Source organism: Nannospalax galili, unplaced genomic scaffold, assembly GCF_000622305.1.
Source record: "Nannospalax galili isolate Female #2095 unplaced genomic scaffold, S.galili_v1.0 scaffold538, whole genome shotgun sequence".
NCBI lineage: Eukaryota > Metazoa > Chordata > Mammalia > Rodentia > Spalacidae > Nannospalax > Nannospalax galili.
In genome coordinates this window covers 4,969,437-4,994,267 of record NW_008343842.1, presented here as the reverse complement: position 1 = coordinate 4,994,267, position 24,831 = coordinate 4,969,437, and the positions used below count along the sequence as shown (strand labels likewise).

Below are 24,831 nucleotides of genomic sequence, written 5' to 3'. Positions count from 1 at the left end.
ACAGACTAGTTCCAACAGGCCTGAGAAGTCGGTGGAGACCCTGTCCCCCACTTGCCAAGAGGGAGTCAGGGTCAGCCTGGACCTTTCTTTGCCTACTCGTGTTTATTATTGCTGTTATTATTTGGTTTTTTTTGTTTGTTTGTTTTGTTTTTTGATCTTTTTGAGACAGGGTCTCCCTGTAGCCCCAGCTGGCCTGGATTTGCTATGGAGACCAGGCTGGCCTCGAACTCATAGAGATACACCTGCCTCTGCCTCCTGAGTGCTGGGATTAAAGGCGTATGCCACCATGCCTAGCCTATTGCTGTTATTCTTAATCTGCAGTCCTGGAGACTGAACCCAGGGCCTCACACATCCACTGAGCTACAGCCTCCAGCAGGATGCTCTTGTCCACTACGAACCCGGGTACAAAGCAGGTGGGATAGACAAACGTGTTCACCTCCTCCTGCCCCTGTCTACTTGTCATAGAAGGCAAGAGGCATTCAGTAACTCTGTCCATGGAGTGGCCGATCCACACAGCATGTGGCAACCCATTCTTCAAGGTTTCTTCCAGGAGAGATTTTTTTCCCCTCTCATGGCTTTGGAGAACTAAGATATGATAAGAAAACATTCAGGGATGCAGATACCCTGCAGCATTGCAGTGCTGGCCTCTGACCCAGGCTGCACCCTCCGGTGACTTCCACAGTGCTGCCACTGTCTGCTCCGAGATGAGGCCCACACTGCAGAAGAGGCCGGGGGAGGGGGCTGCCTGCAGAACAGATCTCTGTAGCAGCTGTCACTATCATCTGCCATGCGTAGAGATAGATGGCTTTTGAAGGTAGATATGATTATTACAAGACCTTTCTGGGCGGGGGCGGGGGGCAGATCTAGCCGACCATAGCTTGGGTCCCTTTGCAAAATCTGTAGCCCAGAAAATTACAGAGAGTTCTAAGAAATTTCATTCTCCCTCTTGGATATCCCGCAGGATCCCAATAAGGTTTTCCAGGCCAAAAATATAGCCAGAATCTGGTCCCTCATACGTGGTATGTTTGTTCCAGGAGCCCTTGTATGTTGTGTGAGCGAAGTCAATCATACGGATGTCGACTTTGGAGGGGTTACCCAGAGTGCTGCTGTAGGCCTCCTGAGGGGTTCTTTCTGGAGGCTCCTGCCCATCGTAAATGATGAGGAGGGAGCTGGAGTAGAAACGGTAGGAGCTCTGGCTCCGGATGACAGTGAGGAGCTCCTGAAGCCGGCACAGGATGGGCCCCAGGAGCTCCCTGCGCAGTCGGGTTCCATCATGCAGGAACTGGGAAAGGGCTTGTCTGAAGCCCTGCACTGAGAGCTTCCTTCCATAGTATTTGTCCTTGCAGAGAAAACGCTTCTTATCCGTTTGATAAACCTTACATTAGAAAGAGAAAGAAAATGTGAAGACCAGACAGCAAATGTGAAAAGAACAACAATCACTCCTGGGGCTGGAGGAGTGGCTCAGCTGATAGAATGCTTGTTTAGCATACAGGAGAATCCTATTTTCTTTTATGTGTATGAGTGTGTTGCCTGCATGTATGTAAGTGCACCTGTGTGTGCAATGACCATGGTGGTGAGAGGAGGCCATCAGATCCTCTGGAACTGGAGTTAAGGCCGGTTGTTCGCCGCCATGTGGGAGCTGGGAATCCAACGTGGGTCCTCTGCAAGAGTAGCCGGTGCTCTTAACTGCTGAGTCATCTCTCCAGCCCCCAGGAAGATCCTATCTTCAATCCCTAGCATAAACTGGGCCTGGTGGTGCACACCTATAATCCCAGCACGTGGAAGTTACAGGCAGGTGAATCAAAAGTTCAAAGACATCCTCAGCTACATAGTGAGTTTGGGGCCAGCCTATGCTACATGAGATCCTGTCTAACCTAATGAAACAACAAAAAGAAATCTCTGCTACAGTGATGACATACAAGCTCTCATAATATATGAAGCGATTTTCAGGAGATGGGGAGGAGTGGCTGAGATGCGCTGGAGATGGCCTTCCATCGTGCCCCACTGTGGCCTGAACATTTTAAAGCCCTCTGCATGTAAGTCTAGTCATAATCCAAGGTCCCAAAATTCTTCACCCGTAGAGGTGACTCTCCGAACACCAGGCAGAGGTTTGTATCACCTTTCTTGTGAATTTCCGGTGTCAACATCCAAGCTGTGATTTAAGTCTTGCTTGGCTTCTGGCCCTCTTGAATTCAAGTATTAGCAAGCCCAAGCTGGAAGGCTGCCGTAAGAACCTGAAAATTCATCCAATGGACTTGGAAAGCCAGCTGGATTAAATTCTCCCCAAACAAAGTTGATAAAATTCCTTTCTGGCAGATTTTAAGGGAGTGGGAATGGTTCCTGAGGGGGAGTGGGGTGAACTGTTTGGAGGTAAAGAAACTGGCTGGATCAGATGTAGGTGGGCACTCAGGCAGCAAGCACAGCTGCTGAGACCCTGAGATGGGGAGAGAGGTGCACAGCCTCCCTGAAGGGCGAGTGGTTCCCTTCTTCTTTGCCCACATCTCTACTTGACAGGTCTTAGCCACTAGAAGGTAGCAGATGGAGGGGAGATGCTGATGGGGGAGAGATGCTGATGGGGGCACCTTCCAGACAACGTAGAAGGCAGCATAGGCTGAGTCAAAAGCCAGCAGCTGCCACAGCCAGAGGGGAACTTGGCACACTTGGGCAGTGCCATCCGCACCTGGCCAAAAGTTTCTGGGGCCTTTCTTGCCTTTACAGCACATGGTGTGTTCCCATTGAAAAACAAATCAGAAAGATAGGATGGGTTTGGTGTTGCGTTGGGAGGGCTGATTGTGGGCGGGTGATCAGCCGCTAAATTAGCCTTCGTAAACACAAGACAGGCATCACTTTCTAGATAAATCAGATCAATTGCAGAAGGTTGGAGGTCCAGAGAGAGATTCCATTTACTCCACAAATCATCCCACTCTATTCTCTTGAGGACTGTGTTCCAAGCCTTCCCAGGGACATCTGTGCAATGAATTTATAGACTCGGCTTCCAGCTTCAAGGGGTGGCAGTTTCAATTAAGGAAAGCTCTAACATTTACCATCAAAGCAGAATCTGGTTTTGCTTTGAGTTGACGAACTGTCAGAGGGAAGGGGTGGAGGAGTGGTATTCCTGCCTGTTTTCCTACAGCCCAGCCAGGGCCATGTAAGAGCAGCAACAGTGGGGCATGGCGCCCTGACCGTCAGGAAATGAGCCAGCCCTGTGACTGGGTACAATGGGTTCCCACCTTCCCTCTTGTATAACCCAACTAGGCAGCAAAAAGGAGTAGAAAGGTTGGATGCAGAAGAGGACTAATGAGAATTCAAACAGGCTGCTACTGCATCTGAAGGGGCCAGGCTTGGCTCCATCAGGCCAGAGAATGTGGGGCCAGGTGTACCTTCTTAGCTCTTCTCCAGCTCCTACCCCTGCTTTGTTGTTAAAGATCTTTCCCAACACAGCAGGACCCATGAGGCCACAGCACAAAATTTCAGCTGCTAGAACTATGACACTGAGTTTTAGACTACGCAGTGTGAGGGCTGGGGATGTAGCGCAGTGGCAGAATGCTTATCTACCCATCAGGGCTCTGGGTTCCATCCCCAGCACTACAAAAAATAGCCTAAGGCTATGCAAGGTGGCACACGCCTATAATTCTGGCACTCAGGAGGTGAAAGCCAGAGGATCAAAGTCCAAGGTCAGTCTTGATTACGTATCAAGTTTGAGTCCAACCTGGGCTATATGAGATCCTGTCTCAAACAAAACAGGGCTGAGACATGGCTCAGTCGTTAGAGTACTGGCTGCTCTGGCAAAGGACCCAGGTTTAGTTCCCAGCACCCATATGATGACTAACAACTGTCTGTAACTCCAGTTTCACAGGATGCCCTCTTCTGGCCTCCACAGACTTTGCATGCATGTGGTATACTTACATACATGCAGGCAAACTGCTCATACACATAAAATTAAAAAATAAACAGCTTGGGAGGGGTGGTGCATACCTTTGATCCCAGCACTTGGGAGGCAGAGGCAGGTGGATCTCTGTGAGTTCAAGGCCAGCCTGGTCTACATAGTGAGTTCCAGGTCAGCTGAGGCTACAGGGAGACCCTGTCTCAAAAAGACCAAAAAATTAAAAAAATATATAAATAAGTAAATAAACAGATACATTTAAAACAAACAAAAAAACCCCAAAGGGACTGGGTGTGGTAGCACATGCCTTTAATCCCAGCAGTTGGGAGGCAGAGGCAGGCAGATCTCTGTAAGAGGGAGTCCAGCCTGGTCTATATAGCAAGTTCCAGGCCAGCTGGGGTTATAGGGACCCTGTCTCAAAACAAAACCGCCAGCATGTCACAGACTAAAGACTGCTTCTACTTGCTAAGAAAGTAGTCTCCAACGTCCTTGTTGCTCCCTCCCCGTGGTGAGCTCCTTGGGGAGCGAGGGGTGGGGATGACAGGCCTGTGTGCCTGCTAGGCTGCCAGCTCCTGACCCCCGCAACAGGCCCTCTGCACCTACCTGCATGCCGCAGACACGCACGCCCAGGCAGGCTGAGGTGCTCTGCGCACACTTCTTCATGTGACGGGCCTTCTTCTCCTCAGATGCATCATCCCCGTGCTGCTGGGTCCCCATCTTCAGATCCAGAATGCAGGGCTGAGTGTACTGTGACACCACATTTTCTAGCAGCAGGAACCCTGGACACACTAAGTTAAGGAGGCTCTGGGGATATCCTTTAGCAGCATCTGAGGCTGCCTGAAAGTTCCCATTTCCCACCTTACCCAAGGGCTTGGCTATTAACAATGCAAACGTGTTTCCTGGCAGACTGCTTTAATAAGTCCATTTACTTAGGTGGAGTTTATGAGAACCTTTTTCCATTTTGCTCTGAGGTTGAAATTTAAATGCAGGCGTGAAATCCCTAGCAGGCCATGCCCAATTTACATTTTATGGCAGAAAATCATAGGGTTGAAAGCTCCAGTCACTGAACGGGCCAGTACCTTTTGGGACAAAGGGGTTGATGTTCGCTTCAGAGATGAGTTGCAGAAATATTAATTTTGGTGGAGTGATTATCCTCCAAAAGCTTCTTAGGGATTAGGGCGGCAGATGTGTGTAGTAAAGACGGCAGGAGGAGCTGGCTGCCCTTTGCAGGAAGGCCGTGGAGCTACCTAAACTTGCTCACTGAGTACACGGCCCTGTGTGGGGAGTGGGGAGGGTCTGCCTCTCCTTGGGGTCCTCTAATGAAGGACTTGTCCCCACCCCCCAAATTCTATGGGCTGTAAAGAGGGACAGAAGAGAATTCAGAGCTGGGGACTCGCTGGTCCTCTGAGCTTCCTCCTGTTCCCATTCGGACTTCCTGTTCCCCCATGGAGACTCAGCCCCACCTCATCCCTGCTGCTGCAGGTAGGGACAGGCAGGGGCCCAGCAGAAAGACTGCTTAGCTTGGTTCCTAGTCAGATGTCCCCGCTCTATCCTTTGGAGTCTTCCTTTAAAGGGATCTGATTTATTCTAGATCCTGGGCTTGTGGGTTCATGCTTTCAAATGACCCCTATATCTCTCTGTCCCCACCCATCTCCTTGTGTGTGTGTGTGTGTGTGTGTGTGTCTGTCTGTCTGTCTGTCTCCCCTTACCACCCATCCCATGACTGTTCTATCTCTTCCTCTTTCTGCTTCCCTGGCCCCTTCAGCTCCCACCGGGCCAGGGAACTGTGTGCAGCCACAAGGATACGGCACCGCTTGTCCTCAGGGCACTCAGAGCACAGGCGGGTCAGGTGGGCCTGGTGGCAGTGCAGGCCCCAGGGGTTGAAGTTCCTCCTCTCCACCTGGTTACCATTAGCGCCTTCCACTTGGGTGCTGAGGGGGAAGTTGGACCTCAGGAGCACCTTGGCTGTGCTGTGGACAAGGGAAGCATTCGAAGATAGTCCCGGCAACAGTGGCCAGAGGTCGGAGAAGGGGTGCTTATTCCCACCACCCTGCTTTTTGAGACAGGCTCTGACAAAGTCGCCCAGGCTACTACTACATAGGATACTCTTACCAAGCCACCAGAAATACCATAGGCTCCTGAGTGCCTCCCTGCTCAACCTGGGTACCTGGGACCAGACTTGGCTTTTTGCTCCCTGCCCTCCCCCGCAAGGGGGCTTTGATGATTTAGGTCCAGTCCTAGGTAGTAGGGATTATGAATGATCTTAGAGGATAAGGGTGGGGGAGAGGACCCCACACACACACCTGGAATCCTCTGGACTTATGTCCTGGTTACATCCTTGAGACCTCAAAATCCCATACAGACTGTGCCCCCTCTACATCTCAGCCCAGCTGCAAGTGGAGATAGCCCGTTGCTTCCTGACGCCAAGCCAAGAACTTAATTAGATCTGTGACTCTGGAGGGAAGGGTGCCATTGTTACTGTATTGGCTCCTTTTGTTTCCCATAAATGTTTTAAACCCCAGAGACCCTTTCAACCCTGAAAAGTCAGCTAATGTTATCAGAGTGCCTCCTCCACCCCCCAGACCTCTCTGAAGTCCTCAGGCCCCTAGGGCCTCCTTTCTCTTCAGGGACTCCCCCTCCTTGTCCCTTCCCCACCGACACCTAAGGGAAGAGCTGACCAGAAGAAATTACGCACACTTTGTCTCCATAAACTATTCTGGGGTTTCTGTCTGCATCTTCTCCCTCAGAGACACTTCATGGTCTCAGTGAAACAGGTATTTAATTAAACAAGTAGGCACAAAATACTTGCTCTGCCTCTGCGAAACTTGTGAGCTAAACCACGTGTCAATCCCACCCCCTCCCCAGGAGCAACGGAGGAGAAAATCCATCCCTTTCTTTGGCCACATTGGTAATTCTAGACAGATCCTTTGTCTGAATTTCTCATTTTCTCAGAGCCAACCCTCCTGTGGAATGGTTGGCCTTGGGCACAGGTAGGCACAGGGACAAAACCCTACTTTCTGTCACCTGCCCAGTGACTCTCACCTCTCCTTGAATGAATGGGCCAGTTGGACCAGGGGACGTGGGCCGCCACTGCTACCAGTGGTCTGTTGGAGTGTCTGCCACATGGCCACCGCAGCCGATTCTGAGGAAACTGGGAAGGACTCCTGGTTCTCCTTCAGCGGGTGGGCAACCAGGCTGAGGTGGCCCCTGCTGTCTCTCTGGAGGCGCACTGTGATGGTACCTGCAGGACACAGGAGGAAGGAGCACACTGGACCATAGGTCATGGGTGACAGCCATTGAGTTTAGTTTACTAGCCCTGGGCAGCCTCCTTCTCTCCCCAGCTCCTCTTGCAAGGAAGAGTCTCAGACAAGTGTGGTTTTGCCTGAACCTGGTCTTGGTGCTGAATGTGGAGCCTTGCTGTGGAGCTTGTGCGAAGTAACCCGGATGATGGAGGTACCAGCTCTGCTTCACCCCACTTCTCACCCCTTGCTACTAACACAGCCAGCCCTGTCCCTTTGTTCTAGAATTGGGTTCCTGCCTTCACAATTGTACCTTCCCGTCACATCAGGGTCAGTCAACCCAACTGTGGCCAGCCTGGAGCTCCTCAGAGCTGGTTCTCCATCAAGGTAAGTCCCCCCCATCTCCCATCTCCAGGGGGCCCCTCCCCTTCCCCCGTTCCTCCTCATCTCTGTCTATCATCTCTTTCCCTTCATCTGTCCTCATCCAACGAGCCTCTTCCAGGCTTTCCAGAGGCAGCTGCTGGATTCGGGACTCTATCCCCTAGTCCTCTCCTCGGCCTTTTACACTGGTACCTGATTGTTATCTTTGGTCAGATACATCCACACATGGAGATTTTGAGTAGATATGGTTCTCCAAGGAAACTAGTCTGAAGAGCTCTCCCTAACATGTGGTACCTCCTGACAGCACAGCTGGTAATCAAGGCAGGAACACTGCAGGCTGTGTGGGCAAGGATCCCCCAGAAGCTCATCCAATGCATAGCTGTTTTGTATTCTCCTCAGACACAAAGTGGGCCGCAAAGCTAGCTGTGATAGGCACGTGAGCGTTCCTTGGTCACCCTGTGGAGTCCTTGTCATGATGGAGGAGCCAGAGCCTGCTTCTGTGGGCATCTCCTGCTATCTGCCTGGCCTTGCCATAGAGCCGTGCCACAGACAGGCCTCACAGGATTCTTTGAGAGCAGGACACCTGGAGAACTTGTCATCCTCTGCTTTCTGCCCTCCCCCTCAGCTGCTCCACTTGCTTGGTGCTGAGGAGATCCTGGTCAGTGCTCTGATGGCCCCCTATGCGCTGCTTCCCAATGACTGGTCAGTGGGGCCGTGGGAGGGTTGGGGGAGGAAGGCCAAGTACTTATTCTACTGTGGTGTGCGTGGGTCTGTGTTCAGACACTGTTGTGTTCCCCTAAGGGCCCGAGGGGGCGGGCTGCAGGTCCTGAGTGCACCCTCAAGCCTGTATGCATTCTTTAAATAGCTCCTTGCAAAAACTCTCATGAATACAGTTTGTTTTCGGTTGGGACTCTAACAGAGAGGAGGCTGGGCCATGTGTTTTTGTGTGCTCCACGCTCATTTTCTCCCCTGGTCCCTTGGTCACATCCTCAGCCTGAGTGGCTATTCTTACTGAAACTGCAGGGACTGGTGCTGGTTTTCACCCTGGAGCAGGGGTGACTTTTCCCAAGGCCACTCTACAATTCAGCATGTAGCTCTCTCTCCAGAGCCACCTACACTATAGTCAGTGGACTCCCTGGGTCAGTCCTGTCATCTCAGATTCCCAGTGCCCTAATTTTGTAGCCTGGGAGGGACATTCAGTTCTTTCTAACTCCCTGAAAAAACTCTGCTTTTCCTCAGCCCCTTCCAGACCCCAGTGTCCTGTGAAGTCACAACAATAGCAGTAATACTTACGGTATTCTAGGTTACCTGACACCAGTGTTCATCTTGAACCAAGCCATGCTCTGTACATGAGAACGGCCGGCTGGGGACATGATCACAACAGTGACCATTTTCTCATCTCCACCTACCGGGCTGGCACCGTTTGCTTTTCCTTTGTGATTTCTAAGTTACAACACACCCGTAAGGCTGTTGATGGTGCAAGCAAGGCTCGAGGAGTCTGAACCAAGGTCACACAGCGAGTGTGGGATGGAGCTCTAAGAGGGCCACACAATAATACATGGGCACTGAAGAAGGGACACTCTATGACATAGTGCGGAGGGCTCCATAGGGAAAGTCTGAGATCATTACACTATGTTTACCCATGCGTGCATGAGAGACACTCCTGCTGTGTCCCACGTACACCTGCTCTGGCCATTCTGTTCCGTGGACGGGACAGAAAAGCCACAAGTCCACTCCCTTGGGAGAGCGCTGTCGTCACAGAGGGCTGGAGCTTGGGGTTTATGTTTCCAGCCCTGAGTCCTTGGGTAGGAGGTTGCTATGTTTGTTCTAGGGAGAACTGACCTTCTAGAAGCCAGTGTCAGACCTTTGTGAGGAGAGAAGAGAGTTAATTGGCCCTTGTATATGTCCTGGGGCAAGTTCATGTCCTTTTAGCTTGGGGGGGTTGTTCCAGGAAGTTACACCAGTGCCCTTTGGGGTCTTGTAAAGTTCACATTCCATCTGGCAGCCCCCTGGCCTTTTCTACTTGAGGGGCTATGGTGACATGCCTGCTGGAAAACAGTTCTGGGTGAATTGTGCCCAGGAGGCCTCCCTGGAGAGACAAGAACATGACCTTCCCTACGTCCCCAGGCTGTTCTTGTCTGAGAGCCTGCACAAAGGCAGGCGAGTGGAGGTGCAAATAACCCCCATCCAATAAAACCCAAAAGTCATTTCCATTTCTCATAATGTCAGAGCTTCACCGCCAGCTCCACGTCCCCACAGTTCATCTTTCTGTAGGCCTCTGATGGGCTCGCTGTCCGGCCGCTCCTAGCTCCTGTGCCCTCCGTTTCTCCTCTCTCACCCAGCTGGGACTCAGCTCAGGTCTGCTCCGAAGTCAGCCCACCAAGAGGGGGTTCTCAGCTGGGATCTCCCTTGAGAACAAGCCCAGGCTGCCTGCCATTGACCTAGAACTCCTTGGTGCCTGGGCTGTTGCTGTATAGTCAGGAGCCACTGTGTCTAAAGAGATTAGACCTTGGAGGCCTGAGGCTCCCAGAGATCTGCTGCTGAGACTGGAGCAGGAGCATCAAGGCTTGCCACAGCCCTCCCCATGCACCTCAGCCTCAGACCATGCCAGCTGGGCAGACAGGAGTGCTTATTGCCATGACTGGCATGCCCGGAATGTCTCAGCAATTTTGGTTTGGCCAAGCAGCTTCCTGAGCCTCAGCGAATATTGTATCATGTGTTTATTTTTAAGCTTATGAGAACATTCACCCGCTGCCGCCATCTGTAATACGAATCTGGCCGAACCCTCAGCCAACTGAGCCTAAGCATCCATCCTCATTCACCAAAGGCTGACAGGCCGACTGAGAGGTGAGGGACACAGCCCCAAGACAGCCAAGGTCCAGGGCAAGCTGAAGGCACAGGGTGCTGCCCTTCAGAATGCTCCCCTCCCAAGTCCCTGGCACTATTGTGGGGAAGGCACAGATGGGCTCCGTTGGCATGTGGCAGCCACCTCAGAAATGGCCCCTTTCTCTGGGGAGGCTGTTCCTACACAGGAGAAAAAGGGCAATCTATGTGACAGCCTTGTGGGCAATCAAGTCCCTCTGTTCTGGTGGATCTGGGAGAGTCCACTCCTTTCTTTGAGCTAGATGGCTTCTGAACTGACACTCAGATCCATTTCCAGGGTGATAGTATAGCTGGGTGGAGTAGATCAATGGAGCCAAGAGTCCATTCTTGGGAGTGAGACCCGGGGCAAGTCAGGTATCCTCATCTGTCACCAAGACATAAAGGTGCCAACTTCTGGGACTGGAACGATGGCTCAGCAGTAAAGAGCACTGGCTGCTCTTGCAGAGGACTGAGGTTTGATTCCTAGCTCCCACATGGCGGCTAACAACTGTCTCTAACTCCAGTTCCAGGGGATCTGATGCTCTCTTCTGTCCTCCGTAGGTAGGTATTGCATGACACAGGTGCATTTACATGCATGCAGGCAATACAATCATACACATAATAATAATACATAAAATATTTTTAAAAGGTGCCGGCTTCTGAGTATTACTGAATCAAGATATGGAAACCACTTACAATGGCCCAGAATAGGCATTCTCTTATTGGTTAAACCAGCTGCTGGTCCCTTCTTGCCCCTCCCACCCCCGTCTGCCCCTGGCACCTAAGAATGCCCATGAGAACCCTGCTGGGATCTAGGATTTCCTTTCAGGTACATTTTTTTGAGTTAGACCCTCGTCCTGCCTGGATCGTGTTCTGGTCAGTGAAGGAGGCAGCATCTCTGAGTCATCAAAGTCTGTCAGCATTTCTGTGTCACCCCAGCTCCCCTTCAGGAGGCTTGGCGGTCATCCATTATCCGAGGGAGCCAGGAGGTTCCCTGCCCTAGTCGCTTCCCACTTCGTTTAGAAGCACCATGTGTAAGAAGTCAGAGTCAAGAGAGCCCCCGGGCATGGCATCATCCATTTCACTAGGACTTTTGGCTCCGAGTGCAGGCAGTCCTCAGTGTAGCCTCAGTCTGGCCTACAACTTTCCCACTTCATGAAGGTGTGAACAACATGTATCCAGGGGGAACCGTCCTTTGATTTTTTTCAGTTTTAACCTTTTTCTGGATTAGCAATACGTGGCACAGACCTCTTTCAGGATGCTCTGGGCAGTGAGTGCAGCTCTGGGTTAGGAGGCAAACATTTTAAACTCCCATGCTAAGCTAAGGTTGTAGGGAAGATGTGTGGTAGATTCCATCTATTAAAAGCAATGGTTATTTTGGCCTGTAACCCCTTCCTAAGTCAGGGAGCATTGGTAATTGGAGTTAGCAGAACCCTAAGTAGGCATTCCTAAGATGTCCTAGACTGTGGGGGGAAGCCAGGCCCAGCAGAGTGCTGGACAGGTGTCTAATGTCTGAGAGTAATGCCCTATCACCCCCACCAGAGTATAAGCCTAGGCAGACAGAGTGGGGGTGAGGTGGGGAGTCTCCTGAAGACCAGAGTGTCCACCCCCTCCTGCTTTGTATATGGTGGTGCCCTGCAGTCTTTCTCGACTTCAGGGCTGTGCCAAGCAAGGGAGAAATGTTACTGGCAGAAGTCCACCTTGTGCCAGGGCCTGCAACCCCTTTACTAGGTTGCGTTCAGTTGTAGAAAGACAGACATTAATTCCAGTGGGTGCTCTGACAAGATGAGCAGTGACCTGCAACCAGCCAGGCAGCGCTAGCCTGAGGCCTTGGAAGACTCAGGGAAAGGACAATCGAGGCAAGAACAGGCCCCACAGGAAACCCACTGTCCTCCTCTGTCTCTCAAGGCAAGATGCTGAGCATCTTGTCACTGAGGCCCGGACATCCTGGTCATATGAAACAGGGCTCAAAAGTCACATTTATCCCCACCAGTCCTTCTCACTGGGGACCATGATAAATAAGATGTGTCCTGACTCTGGGGATTCTGACTGACAGGTCTGGAACGGAATCCAGGAGCATGTATCCACATGTGGCTCTGGCAATGTAACTACTCTGAGAAACACCAGTGTGGATGTGTCTGCCTTTCGCAGTTAACTTAATCATTGGAACACAGTGGGTTTCTTTATTTTTTGAACCTTGATATGGATACATAGCCAAGGTGACCTTGAACTCCTGATTGTCCTGCCTCTACCTCCCAAGAGCTAGAGTTATAGGTATGTACCACTACACCCGGGTTATGCCATGCTGGGGATAGAACTGAGGGCTTCATGCTTGCCAGGCAGGCACACATCCAACTGAGTTATGTCCCCAGCCCCGGCAGTGGGTTTCTGATGGCTTATCTGGGTGTCATGATGGCTGTCCCCACAGACCCTCTAACAATAGAGCAGCCGCAGCCTATAACCATGAAATCTAAGCTCCTTTAGCGGAACTCTTTCCTCTGAGTGCCTGCCTGGTACAGGGCTGGTTGCCCAGCAGTCGACTCTGTGTGGCATTTACCAGACTTCCAGTGTGGACCAGACTCCTACCCATAGTTCTGGGCAGGGACATCAGACAAAAAGGCCAAGAGACACGGTCCTTCTACCTAGCTCTCTCTCCCCACAATCCACCTTGTGTTCAGCTCCAGGACACACACTGACCATGCTGCAATTCCCCAGTTACACACACTGGAAGGCAGCCTGGCCCCTGCCTTTGCCCTTCCTTCATGGAATGAGAATTCTGATCTCTTAAACAGTCTGTGTCCCAGCTTTCCCATGCCCTGCCCAGGCTAGGCATCCAGAAGAGTCCAAGGAGGTCTCACCCAGTCCTATGTTTAGCTTCAGTCACATCCACGATGCTCCCAAGGCACAAAGTAGAATGGTCCCTGAGGACCCAGTGGGGCTGGGTGACCTGACTACATTCCCTATTCCTTGAAGCCTGGTGGGGCATCAACATTCTTGACCTCAAGACTTGAAGGAGTTTAGAGATGCCAGTACAGGGATGCTGGCTTCCAGGGAGAGGACTGGCTCCACCCTCTCTCAATGCTCTGTGGCAGTGGCTGGACCTAGCACAGCCAGGCTGCTGCTACCACTCACCTTTATACTGCGGGGTGAAGCACCTCATGGCCAGTGGCAAGGATTCGTAGAACTGTTGTTCCTGAGAGATGAGGGGCTTGCACACAGTGTGTGCATCATACTGCATCATGCTCAGGTGGCCCCCGACCTGGTGCAGGAAGGGCTCCAGCCGTACACCCACCCCAGTGTCCCTTACGTCCGTGTTGTCCTGCACCACCATGGTGTCACAGAGTCCTCGGGAGGAAGGCAAGAGGTGGAAGTCCGTGGTTCCTGGATTTCTCTTTGGCCTGTACTAAATGTCACAGAGCAGATGTCTCCTGCAACTGGATCTCTGGGAAAAAAAGAGGAAGGTAGAAATTATAACAGGAAAGAGATATGTCGAGTGGGTCACTGCGCTGGGTAGCTTTAGTGTCAACTTGACACACCTGGATAGAGGGAGCCTCAATTTCAGAATTTCCTCCATTGGACTGGCCTGTGGCCATGTCTGGGGGGCATCTTGGTTACTGAGTGATGTGGGAGGGCCCGGCCCACTGTGGGTGATGCCACCCCTGGGCAGGTGGGCCTGTGTTGCATAAGAAAGCAGGCTGAGCAGGGGCCAGGGAAGCAAGCCAGTAAGCAGTGTTCCTCCATGGCCTGTGCTCCAGCTCCTGCCTCCAGGTTCCTGCCCTGAGTTCCTACCTTGGGCTCCCTGATGAACTGTGACCCGGGAGATGTAAGCCAAATAAACCCTTTCCTCCCCAAGCTGGTAGTTGTCAGAGTGTTTTGTCACAACAATCAAAGGCAGACTAGAACAGTCACCCATACAATCCCTATCTACACCCAGGCTAGATCCTGAAACAAGACTGTAAATTTGCATCTCTTGATTCTGGAATAATCTTTCATGAAAAACTGTCTGCCTCCATGGAGCAAAGGTGAGAAGGAGTCTTTAAATATCACCATGCACCTTTTGAATTTAAATATTAGAAGGTTAAAAAAACATGGAACAACATACCCATGTGTAAGCATCCACAGCTCAGAGTCTGGGCCTGACTTCCCTTGCTGTGCTGTCATTCTTCCTCTGGGAACATCGGCCTCAGCCCAACAAGAAGCAGGCAGAGCAGAGCTGAGCGCTCACTGCTTGGCAGCAACGTTTTATTTCTGTATGGCAAAGCTCTGCTCCATTGATCTGTATTATGCCTGTAATATATGACTGTTGTGTGACCTTGAGCAGGTTACTAAAGTCTTCTGGGCCTCAGTTTCTCTATATGTAGAACAAAATGATAGTGCTATCTACCTTGTGGAGTCGGGCAGAATTAAGAGAAGGATGTGGATAATTCTGCCCAGTGTCCACAGCAAAGTGCTGGGTATTTGGTTGTATCATTTTGATTTCCTGCATCAGTGCCTCAGTGTTCCCAGGTCCCTGCAGCTCTGGGTTGCAGCATAGAGAGGCTCTACTATGGTGACCCTGCAAGGTGGGTCAGTCCCCCCACCCCAGCTCTGCTGTTTGCTTTGAGCTTCCCACGTTGGGCTTGCCTTATCTAGAACAAATGCTGGAATTCTGGGCTGGAAAACAAGTCCCTAAAGTCGTTCTGACTTTGTCTCTGGAGAGTGCCAAGGAGACCTCCAGAGAGGCTCTTCCACTGTGTGTTTGTCCTGTCTGAGAGGACATTCCCACAGCAGGGCCGTCACCACAAGTTATTAATACTTCTCCCTCAGCTGGACTCCTGGCCGCTGTGCGACCAGGCGGCACTGGGCATCATTAACCCTCTAATTGACCTTCACTCCAGACCCTGGGCATGGCTGGCTGGCTCCACACACAGCGGCACCCATCAATTTGTTCAGGCCCTGGGCTTAGAGAGACTCGGCCAGCTGCCAGAACTGCCTGCATGCCAGGGTGTTGAAAGCCTCAGTCTGCCCCATTCCTGTCCTCACATGGGGCCCTTTCACCAGCCCCTGTCCTGCAGATGGCACCTGTAAGGGGCAGGGGCAATAGGATGCAGCCTCTGCCTGGCACCTATATACATCTGTCTGGCAGACTGGGGAGCCATCGGGGGAGGGGAGGCCCAAGACATGGGCCAGGGACCCCAGAGAGGCCTTTCCAAAGTTCTGCCCAGAGGCAGAGAGGATACAGGAGGGACCTCTGGGAGCCTAGAGAAGTTACTGACATGACAGTAACTTCCTAGACAGGAAGAAAAGGGGTTATATGTGGACAGGGAGGGAAGGGGCCCACAGACCAGTGGCAACTTTAGTTTGACAGCCCCTCCATATGGATAGAGGTATTGTACCTTCCACCCCATTACCTGCCTGTCAGTCTGTGCCCACTCACCTGTCCCCAGGCAGAGGCACTTCTGGTCACCAGAGGGACAGCTAGCTAGTCTGTGAAGTTCATTTATAGCCACTCCTGGAAGGAGGCTAGCCTATCGTCTCTCACACTTGTCCTCCCCTGGGCCCAGCCCCACACTTGCCAGGTATGGCTTCTCCAAAGCTAGCCTAGGCCTGCCAATGTATCCCATGTGTTCATGTCCCTCATGGTGCCACAAACATAGTACTTGCTGTATGCCACTCAACATTCCAGGTACTTTAGATTAACCACTTAAGGGGCTGGAGAGACGGCTCAGTGGTTAAGAGCATAGACTGCTCTTGCAAAGGACCCAGGTTCGGTTCCCAGCACACGCATGGCAGCTAACAACTGTTTGTAACTCCAGTTCCAGGGGATCCAATGCCCTCTTCTGACCTCTGCAGGCATTGCAAGACACAGCAAACTTACATGCAGGCAATACACTCATATGTATAAAATTTAAAAAAAAATTTAGATTAGCCATTTAAGCCTCACAACTACCCTAATTACCCTATGAGGTAATTAGTGCTAGCAGCCCAATTTCCAGGTGAGGAAACTGAGGCACAGAGAAGTTTGAGAGCCTCCCCTCTGTGCATCAGTCAGTAGAAGAGCAAAGATTTGAACCAAGGCCCATTAGCCCAGAGTGTGCTTACCAGTTCCCAGCATGATTAGAGCTATCACTGATGTCCAAGATCTATTATAAAAGCTAGGAAACAGCCCCAGAGAGACTAGGACTTGGCTAGAGTCACCTGTAAGTCTCAGGTAGTCCTGGGGCAGGTTTCACTGTCCCCAAGCCTGGACACTGTCCTGCACCTCACTGAATGACAGTAAGTGCCCATCCTGGAGGGGTGGCTGGGGAGGAGAGACTGTCATGTGGGGATAGGCAGGGGCTCCAGACCGCTTCCCAGCTGTGATGTCAGCCACCCGAGGGGAGTGCATCGCTGTCTGCACTGGCTCATTTCCACCCCAAGGCTGGCCGCTCCATCCTGGTTGTGCTTTTTCTGAGGGTACAGTTGACAAGAGCGAGCCCTGCAAACTAGTGCAGAGCTTCAGCCCTGAGACTGGGCAGGGGGACAGTGATCTGGTGAATGCTGGGCTTGAAGATAGGGAAGCTGAGGTCCTTCTCCTTGCAGGATCTTAGGGTGTAGGTCAGGTGGCATCTGAGGGTCTTCTGAGCTGTGTGGTCTGCAGTTCTGAGTGCGGTGGGGGCAGCTGCATGGTGGGCTGCGGCTGGGAGGTGACCCATGGCTTTCCCTGGGCGCTGGTACTGACCTTGGAAGTCTGAAGTTTTCCCCTCTGCTTCTCTCTCTGTGTGTGGCCTGCAGCCCTGTGGGACTGAGGCAGGGATGGCTTCCATCCTCCCAGTCCTTTCCTGGAAGACCCAAATCAATTACTTCGGCAGACAGGCCTTTCTGAGGCTATTTCTGTCATCTGAGTGGGTCTTAGATCTCCTCCCCCAGGCCCTGCTCTGCTTCCTACAAGTCAGGAGCCCTAGGTCTATTGTGGGCACTCCCTCCTCTCCCCAGTTCCTGTTTGCTGAGGCCTGAGGATGAGCTGGTGACGTCGAGGCATCTTGTTTCACCGCCCACTGCTGCAGTCTTGTCACAAGGACAGAACACACAAGGCTCCTTTGTGGAGTTTGCTCCACGAGGGTGGCACTACATCGGTTGTTCTTAAGATGACTGTGAGTCAGCTGGGGTGCTGGGAAGGCAGATGGGGCGCCTCCCCCCAAATTTTGGCACACTCACTGGAGACCCTGAGCTGCTCCCGGAGGAGATAGTGTTCCTGTCTCCGGTCCACATCTCTTCTCACAGTCCCACAGCCCAGGTCCCTTGCCTGGTATCCTCAAGAGCCCTTGGGGAGGTCGGAGAGGGAGCACAGATGAGGGAAGACAGGAGGTAGGGAGCTGCCTCCAATGAGAAGGGCTCAGTAAAGAACTGTCCCTCGCCCCAGAAAGTAGACAGATGGCCTCAGGTCCCCTGTGCCTGGGTCATGTCCTGAATGAAACAACTCTGGGCCTCACTCCAGAGACTTAGGGGCTAACTTGGGCTGCTGGGGTGGTCATTGGGCTGGCCATGGGCTGGCCATGTCAGGACAAGCCCTGCCATGCTGCCCTACAAGGCCTGTGTGGCAGCCAGTATGCCTCTGGGTTGGGAGACACTCCCTGACCCAAAAGGAGGGTCTTGACAACAGGCCTGTATCAGCAGTGAGGATTTCCAGGCTGTGGGTGAAGGTACGACCCCACCCACCACACCACCCCAGCCTGATCTGCAGATTAGAAAAGCAGTTCACAGGAAGTGGGGCCATTTCCCAAGTGCACGTAAGCACTGTGATGATTACCAAAACACAAATTCATTTAAAGGCATTATCCAATTCCTAGATGTTTTTGTCATCATTTATTTTCTCAATCAGCAGATACTGAAAGTGTAACAAGTATTGCATAGTTACTGGTAAGGGGAAAATTATGTTGAAAAATGAGTCCTAGGGGCTGGGGAGGGGTAGCTCAGTGATAGAACAATTGTGTAACATTCACAAGGACCTGGGCTCAAGTCTCAGCAGCACGAACAGACAAACTAAAGCAACAACAGACAGTATGTTCTCTCTCATGTGGGAAATTAAAAAAAAAGTTGACCTGAAATTACAAGCTAGGGACCGGGAAGGACAGCGGGGGATGGGTGTGTGTGTGTGAAGGCTGAGTTAGGGTAGATATGAATTAAGTACTCTGTATACATGCGTGGAACCGTAACAATGAATCCTATTAATTTTTATAATTAATACATGTTACTCATAATGAGAGTTCTTATGGAAAGGTTAGGGGTGTTACTGTGCTCGGCTGAGGTGGGAGAAGGATGAGGGGCCTAAGAAGGGGCCAGGAGCAGGGGAGAGGCTGGCTCAGCCTTGGGGAGCTTGGAGAGGGTCTGCTTTAGGGACTGTGTGTAGGAGGAAGCAAAAGACAGGGCGGGAGGGGAGGGGCATGGAAGGAGCGGGAATGTGGGCCTGGTTTACATCTGCCCTAAGTAGGCAATGGAGGGAGCTGGAGGGTGGGAAGCCCTGCCTTGCCTGTTGGAGAAGCTTGCTAGGGATACTGCTGGGGAGGTGGCTCAGTTTGTAAAGTCCTTGTTGCATGAGCATAAAGATCTGAGTTCAATCCCCCTGTCCTGGCTTGTTTCTCCATTGCTGTGACAAAATACTCTGACCACTACTAACTTGGGAAGGAAAGGGTTTATTTGTCTTACATCTCTTGGGTCATAGTTCATCAGGGAGTCTAGGGCAGGAACCTGGAGGCAGGAGCTGAAGTATAGGCCGTGGAGGAACGCTGCTTACTGGCTTGCTCTCCTGGCCTGTGCGCAACCTGCTTTCCTATACGACACAGGGCCACCTGCCCAGGAGTGGCACCACCCACAGTGAGCCAGGCCCTCTCACATCATTCAACAATCAAGAAGATGCTCCACAGACAGGCCAGTTCAATGGAGGCAATTCCCCAGTTGAGTCTCCTTCAACCCAGGTATGTCAAGTTGACATTAAACCTATCCCACACACCCGGGCACCCACTTAAAAGCCAGACACAGAGGCACATGCCCATCATCCCAGCACTAGGGGGCACAGAGACAGGAAGATCCCTGAGGCTTGCTGGCCAGCCAGACTAGCCAAATTGGTGAGTTCCAGGTTTAGTGTGTGATCCCAACTCAAAAAGTATAATGGACAGGTGATGGAGGAAGACACCTGTGTGTGTACACACACACACACACACACACACACACACACACACACACACGAAGTTTGCTGGACCCTTAGATCAGCCTAGGAAGGGAACCGTCCCCTGAGATTATGGAGGGCTGAAGCCTTTGAAATCCCATCAAGAAATATCTCAGGTGATGCCTGAGGGTGTTCTGGGGAAGACATTATTAAGAAAGAGGCTGCGGTAATGAGGCTGCAGTAGAGCCTGGCAGGCCACACAATTCAAAAGCAGCATGGTTTATGGTGTGCTCTCTCGCCTCCAAAGCGACAACGTCCATTTCACAGGCACCTCAGAGCCAGTGGTTCGGGACAAGTACCATTCAATGTTCGCGCGGTGCCCGAGGGAGCATCTTTTTAATCTATTAGAGATGAGAGGACCCGAAGCTCATTTAAAACTGCTTAGGTGGTTACGAGCAGGGGAGCTTTGGAGTTCCTCACAGAACCAAGGACCATGCATTATCTGAACCCATCCAGGCTGCGAAGGCACAGGCTTATTTTTCCAGAAGGGGAAAAATGGCACTTGCAAATCCATTCTAAAAAACAACTCAGGGGCTGTAGGCCTGGCTCCCTCCCCTGCCTGGCACCCTGGCTGGGTGGGATCAATATGGAAGGAGTGCTGGGGGACTTCACAGATCACCTTCCCCACCGTGGCTGAAATATGTGTCTTTAGAGAGCATCTATTTTCCAGAAAGGCAGGATTCTCAGGTTTACATGGCCATTCCTCATATGCCGCAGACACAGAAACATTTCACTGCCGATTTTATCCTTTGGGAGGGAATTTTTTTTCCTCCTTTCCTTTTCTCTTAATGTTTAAAATCTCCCAATGTTTCTCCAGCTTGAGGACCAAATACGATTTTAATACTGTGATGATTAGTCTGGAAGCCCTTCAGCCACTGACAAATGTGCTTAGCGGCTCCCACAATGTTCTGAGCTTGCCACTCAGAGAAATGGGGAAAGGATGACTGCAAGTGCAGGGCGCCCTGCAGGGGCTGCTCCTAAGAGGCAAGGCTGGGTCCTTCTCCTTCCCCACCCACCCTGAGCCCCGACCTGCAAGTGCAGTGTCGTGCAGTGCCCAAGGAGGTCAGAAGAGGGCATCGGATCCCCTGGAACTGGAGTTATGGATGGTTGTTAGTCACCATGTAGGTGCTGGAAATTGAACCCAGGTCCTCTGCAAGAGCAGCCAGTGCTCTTAACTACTGAGTCATCTTCTCCAGCCACCAGAAACATTTTTTTTTTTTGGAGACAGGGTCTCCCTGTAACCCCAGCTGCCCTGGAACTCACTATGTGGACCAGGCTGGCCTTGAACCCACAGAGATCCACCTGCGGCGTGAGCCACCATGCCCGGCATCAGAAACATATTTTTAAAGGTTGGAGTACAATAATGGAAAGGAGCATGAATGTGTATTTGCATGCATGTATTGTGGTGTGTGTGTGTGTGTGTATTCCTTCCCACCCTGCACTGGCGAGCTCTGGAGTGACTCTCTCAGGGGGACTGCAAGGACAGCCTCTCCTCAGCAGAGGGCAGCAACACACACATTGATGCCAGGAATACCCAGAGAGGGATTAACGCTGTCTAAAAGCTAAAGCCAGCACCCACCTCCACAGCCAGAGGACATACTCTTGGGACACCCTGCGTTTGCCCAGATCTGTCCCCAAGCACAAAGATGGTAGCTGAAGTTCTCCTGCCCCTACCTGGCAGGTGTCTTTAAAAAGCTCTGAAGTTGTCATCGAGGCTGGATTCTGTCTCTGCTTACCACTCTCCACTCCCTGCTTTACCAGGCATGAAAGGCTGTGTGTTTGTTTGTGTGTGCACTTGACCACACAGGAGCAGAGCCCCAGTCCTTCTTCACCTCCCACCCAGTCCCCACACCCAACAGGCTAACCCCACATCCTCTTCTGCCATCTAGGCCTTCTCTCATTGACTAAGGAAGGGGAGCTGGCAAGGGGCAGGGAAGACCAGCGCAGCACCCAGGAAGCCCCATCCCCCATCCCTGCCCGCCCCACCCTCTGCTCCCCCCTCCCTTTACCAGCATGCAGGTTTTCTTCCCTCCCCACATCCCCAACAACCTATGCTCATAAAGTTTATTGCTGTTCCCGGCGGCTGTGAGTGAACAAGACAGCAACCATACGGATTTCTACCTAGGAAGGATTTATTCAAGTGCCCTGCTCTGAGCAGGAGGGGCTGCTGCTGGAGAGGGTGGGCTCCAGCCCCAGAGTGCAGAGGGACAGAGGACGGAGGGGGCCAGGGGCCAGAATGCACCAGGGGCAGAGAAGGCTTTGTTCAGGTCCCTGATAGAGCCTAGTAGGGCTGGGCAAGCCAGGAACCAGCACAGGAGGGACTCCTGCTTCAGACTCCCCATCAGCACCAAGGACAGTATGACCCAGCCACATCCTTACTGTCCCATGGACAACAGGACCTTCAAGCTGGTGGGTGGCAAAAAAATGGAAGGATTTAGAATGGTGAGGCCTTTCCAGACTGAGAGAGATGAAGATTTAAGAGATTTAAGATTGCGGATGGGCTCTTGGTCTAGCAAAGAGTTAATTAGGTAACCAGCTTCCTCTGGGCGCAGATGTGCAATTTGTCAGTGGGATCATGGTACTGGGGTTTTATAAGAACCTAGTGAGATGCACTGTCCATAAACAACTTTAGATTGCTTTTGTATTAGTTCTATCTGATGAAGCAAGGCAAGACTCAAAACAACTTCTCAGAGCCAGGTGGAGGCTATGCAAGTGTTTCTGACAGCATCCTCTCTCGAAGCATTTTTCATACTAAAAGATTAAGAAGCTGGTAGCTTTGAAATGTAAGTAATGTAGGCATGGTGGTGCACACCTGTAATCCCTGCACTTGAGAGGTGGGGGCAGGGAGATCTGGAGTCCAAGACTAGTCTGGGCTATATCAAAAATTTAAGGCCAGTATGGGATACCTGAGACCCTACCGGAGAGGGGGGAGGGGGAGAGGGAGAGGGAGAGAGAGAGAGAGAGACAGATTGGGTCCCATTCCATGGCCAGAGGACCTTGGGGTCACAAAGGAGACTGGAGGATCCATGGAGATAGGTCCCCAAGACTCTGCCACTGTTGAGGGGAGCAGACAGTACCAGCCTCTGGGTTGATTGCTCTGTCGCCGGTGAACACCTCTGTCCAGAGTGCCTCACCCTCTCCAGGGGACAGTTTGTACCCAGGCTCCAGCTACTGCCCACAGGCACTGATGTCATCCATGGCCCTACCCAGGCAGAAGGGTGGGGCTGATGGGACAGGACATGCCCCGCCCTGGCCCAGAACTCTGGACTTTCCTAGGACACCTGCTTCTGGGAGGGGTTAACCCAGTGTGGAGGGAAACAGCTGGCTCCAGCCCTGAACCTGCAGCCCACAGGCACCTTTGCAGGCCTAGCTTGCCCAGTCCTTCCGGCCTCCATGTGGGGGCCAAAGGGAGTGTTCCAGAACAATCCAAGAGAAGGAGAGGGGTCACCCCAAGGAGACAGGGAAAGATGGAAGAGGAACAAATGCCAACATATCTAGATTTCTACACTGTCCCAGCCCCCGCCCACCCCAGCACACACAATTTGCAGGCACATTCCAAGCCACCAGCCTCTCCACAGGGCAATCCCAGCCGGCCTACAGGAAGGAGACCCCATGGTGGGAGCCAGCCTGTGGCCAGGACACCCTCTCTCCCTCACCCTGGCACCATCAAGGGCTCTTCAAGGCTGTCCTCGCCCATCCCATGCCCAAGCAGCACTCACCAGAGCCTCCTTCTGGGGGTGGAGGGGAGTGCGAGGTAGGACGCTTGTCTCTCAGCGCCTTAGGTCTGCAGGTGTTGGGCAAAGGCCTGGCCCAGCTCACCACTCTGTCCACTGAAGTGGAGCTATCTGTCTGCCTGGGAGGGTTGGGCTGCCAGTGACTTGGAGAGGGAAGGCCACCTGACCCTTGGGCTGGCATACACAGCTGCCAGTTGGGTGTCTGCTGCTCTGAGGCAGGGCCAGGGGTCTGAGAGGGAGGGGGAAGAGAGGAAAGAAGAGGAGGAAGAGGAGGAGGAAGAGGAGGGGGAGTGGGAGGGGGAAGAGGAGAGTTCAGCTCAGCTGCCTGAGTGATTGACAGGCCCTGAGCACCATGGGCCAATTTCTACAATAATTATCTAGTTACTTATTTTTTAATTAAAAGTTCTTACATTTATTTATTATGTGCGCACATGTGCATGCCATTACATGCCTGTGGGGGTCAGAGGACAACTTGCATCTTCTCTTCTTTCACCATGTGGGTTCCAGGGATCAAACTCAGGTCATCAGGCTTGGCAGTAAGCACCTTTACCGGCTGAGCCATCTCCCCTGCCAAGTATTAATTTATTTAATGCTGGGGATGGAGCCTAGGGTGTCAGGCACACTGGGTGCTTGCTTTCTTACTGAGCTTACCTCCAGCTCTCCTTGGTTAGTTTTCAATCCCTGTTCAGAATGAAGGTCAAGGCTGGAGTGGGACCATGCCCTCTTTTTACTCTATCCCATTCCCAGCTACTTCCCTGGTTGCCTCAAGCTGTGGCTGCCCAGAGAAGCTCATGACAAGGTCTTCCCTCTGTCAACAGCCCATCAATGCCAAAAAGCACTGTTAGAAACCCCTGTGTGTGCCAGACCCTCTATGGGCTGCCTCAGGCTCCATAGATAAGCTTTATGGTCAGAACTGCAGCTAGGGCTTAGCAAGTGAGCCGGTGATTCCAGAATGTGGGGCTGGGGTGGGAGTGGGGGGACACCCACTCAGCTGAGAAGGGACCTCGAAGAAGTGACCACCTGAGACTCGTGGAGGAAAGGGGCCATGGGCTGAGTGGGGGAAGGAAGGTAGAGGAGGGCTGCAACCAGGGCAGGGCAGTCAGGAAGGGGAAGCTGTGCCCAGCGACTAGTGACCAGGAGAAATGGGAGCTGAGCAGGAGGGAGGAGACCTCACCCTCCACCCTTAGCTTCTCAGAGGAACTAGAGCACATTATACCTGAAGTTAGGCTCAGGGGTTTTTGTTTGTCTTACTACATAGCTCTGGCTGTCCTGGAACTCACAGAGATCCCCTGCCTCTGTCTCCTGAGTGTTGGGATTAAAGGCATGTGCCACCATGCCCACTAAGGCTCAGATTTGTCTCTCTGTCTATCTATCTATCTATATCTATCTACCCACTACTCTGTCTATCTATCTATCTATCTATCTATCTATCTATCTATCTATCTATCTATCTATCTATCTATCTCTCTCTCTCTCTCTCTATCTGTCTATCTATCTATCATCTATCCATCCTTTTAAAGACAGGGTCTCCCTGTAGCTCCAGCTGGC

The 24,831-nt window shown here is 52.0% G+C and overlaps 1 protein-coding gene across 2 annotated transcripts; it reads right to left on the bottom strand.

Annotated features, from left to right (window-relative positions):
- Positions 1-241: 241 nt before the first annotated feature.
- On the bottom strand, positions 242-23,362 carry Ip6k3 (inositol hexakisphosphate kinase 3). 2 transcript variants are annotated; one of them, XM_029566924.1, is made up of 7 exons: positions 23,269-23,362; positions 17,066-17,165; positions 13,498-13,807; positions 6,926-7,124; positions 5,690-5,853; positions 4,487-4,662; positions 242-1,375 (listed from the first exon to the last, which is right to left on the bottom strand). In XM_029566924.1, exons 3-7 carry the CDS (start codon positions 13,694-13,696, stop codon positions 935-937), a joined length of 1,179 nt encoding a protein of 392 aa, XP_029422784.1. In that variant the 5' UTR covers positions 13,697-13,807; positions 17,066-17,165; positions 23,269-23,362; the 3' UTR covers positions 242-934. The 2 variants fall into 2 exon arrangements, with proteins under 2 accessions (XP_029422784.1, XP_008838370.1); XM_008840148.2 differs by lacking the exon at positions 17,066-17,165.
- Positions 23,363-24,831: the final 1,469 nt, after the last annotated feature.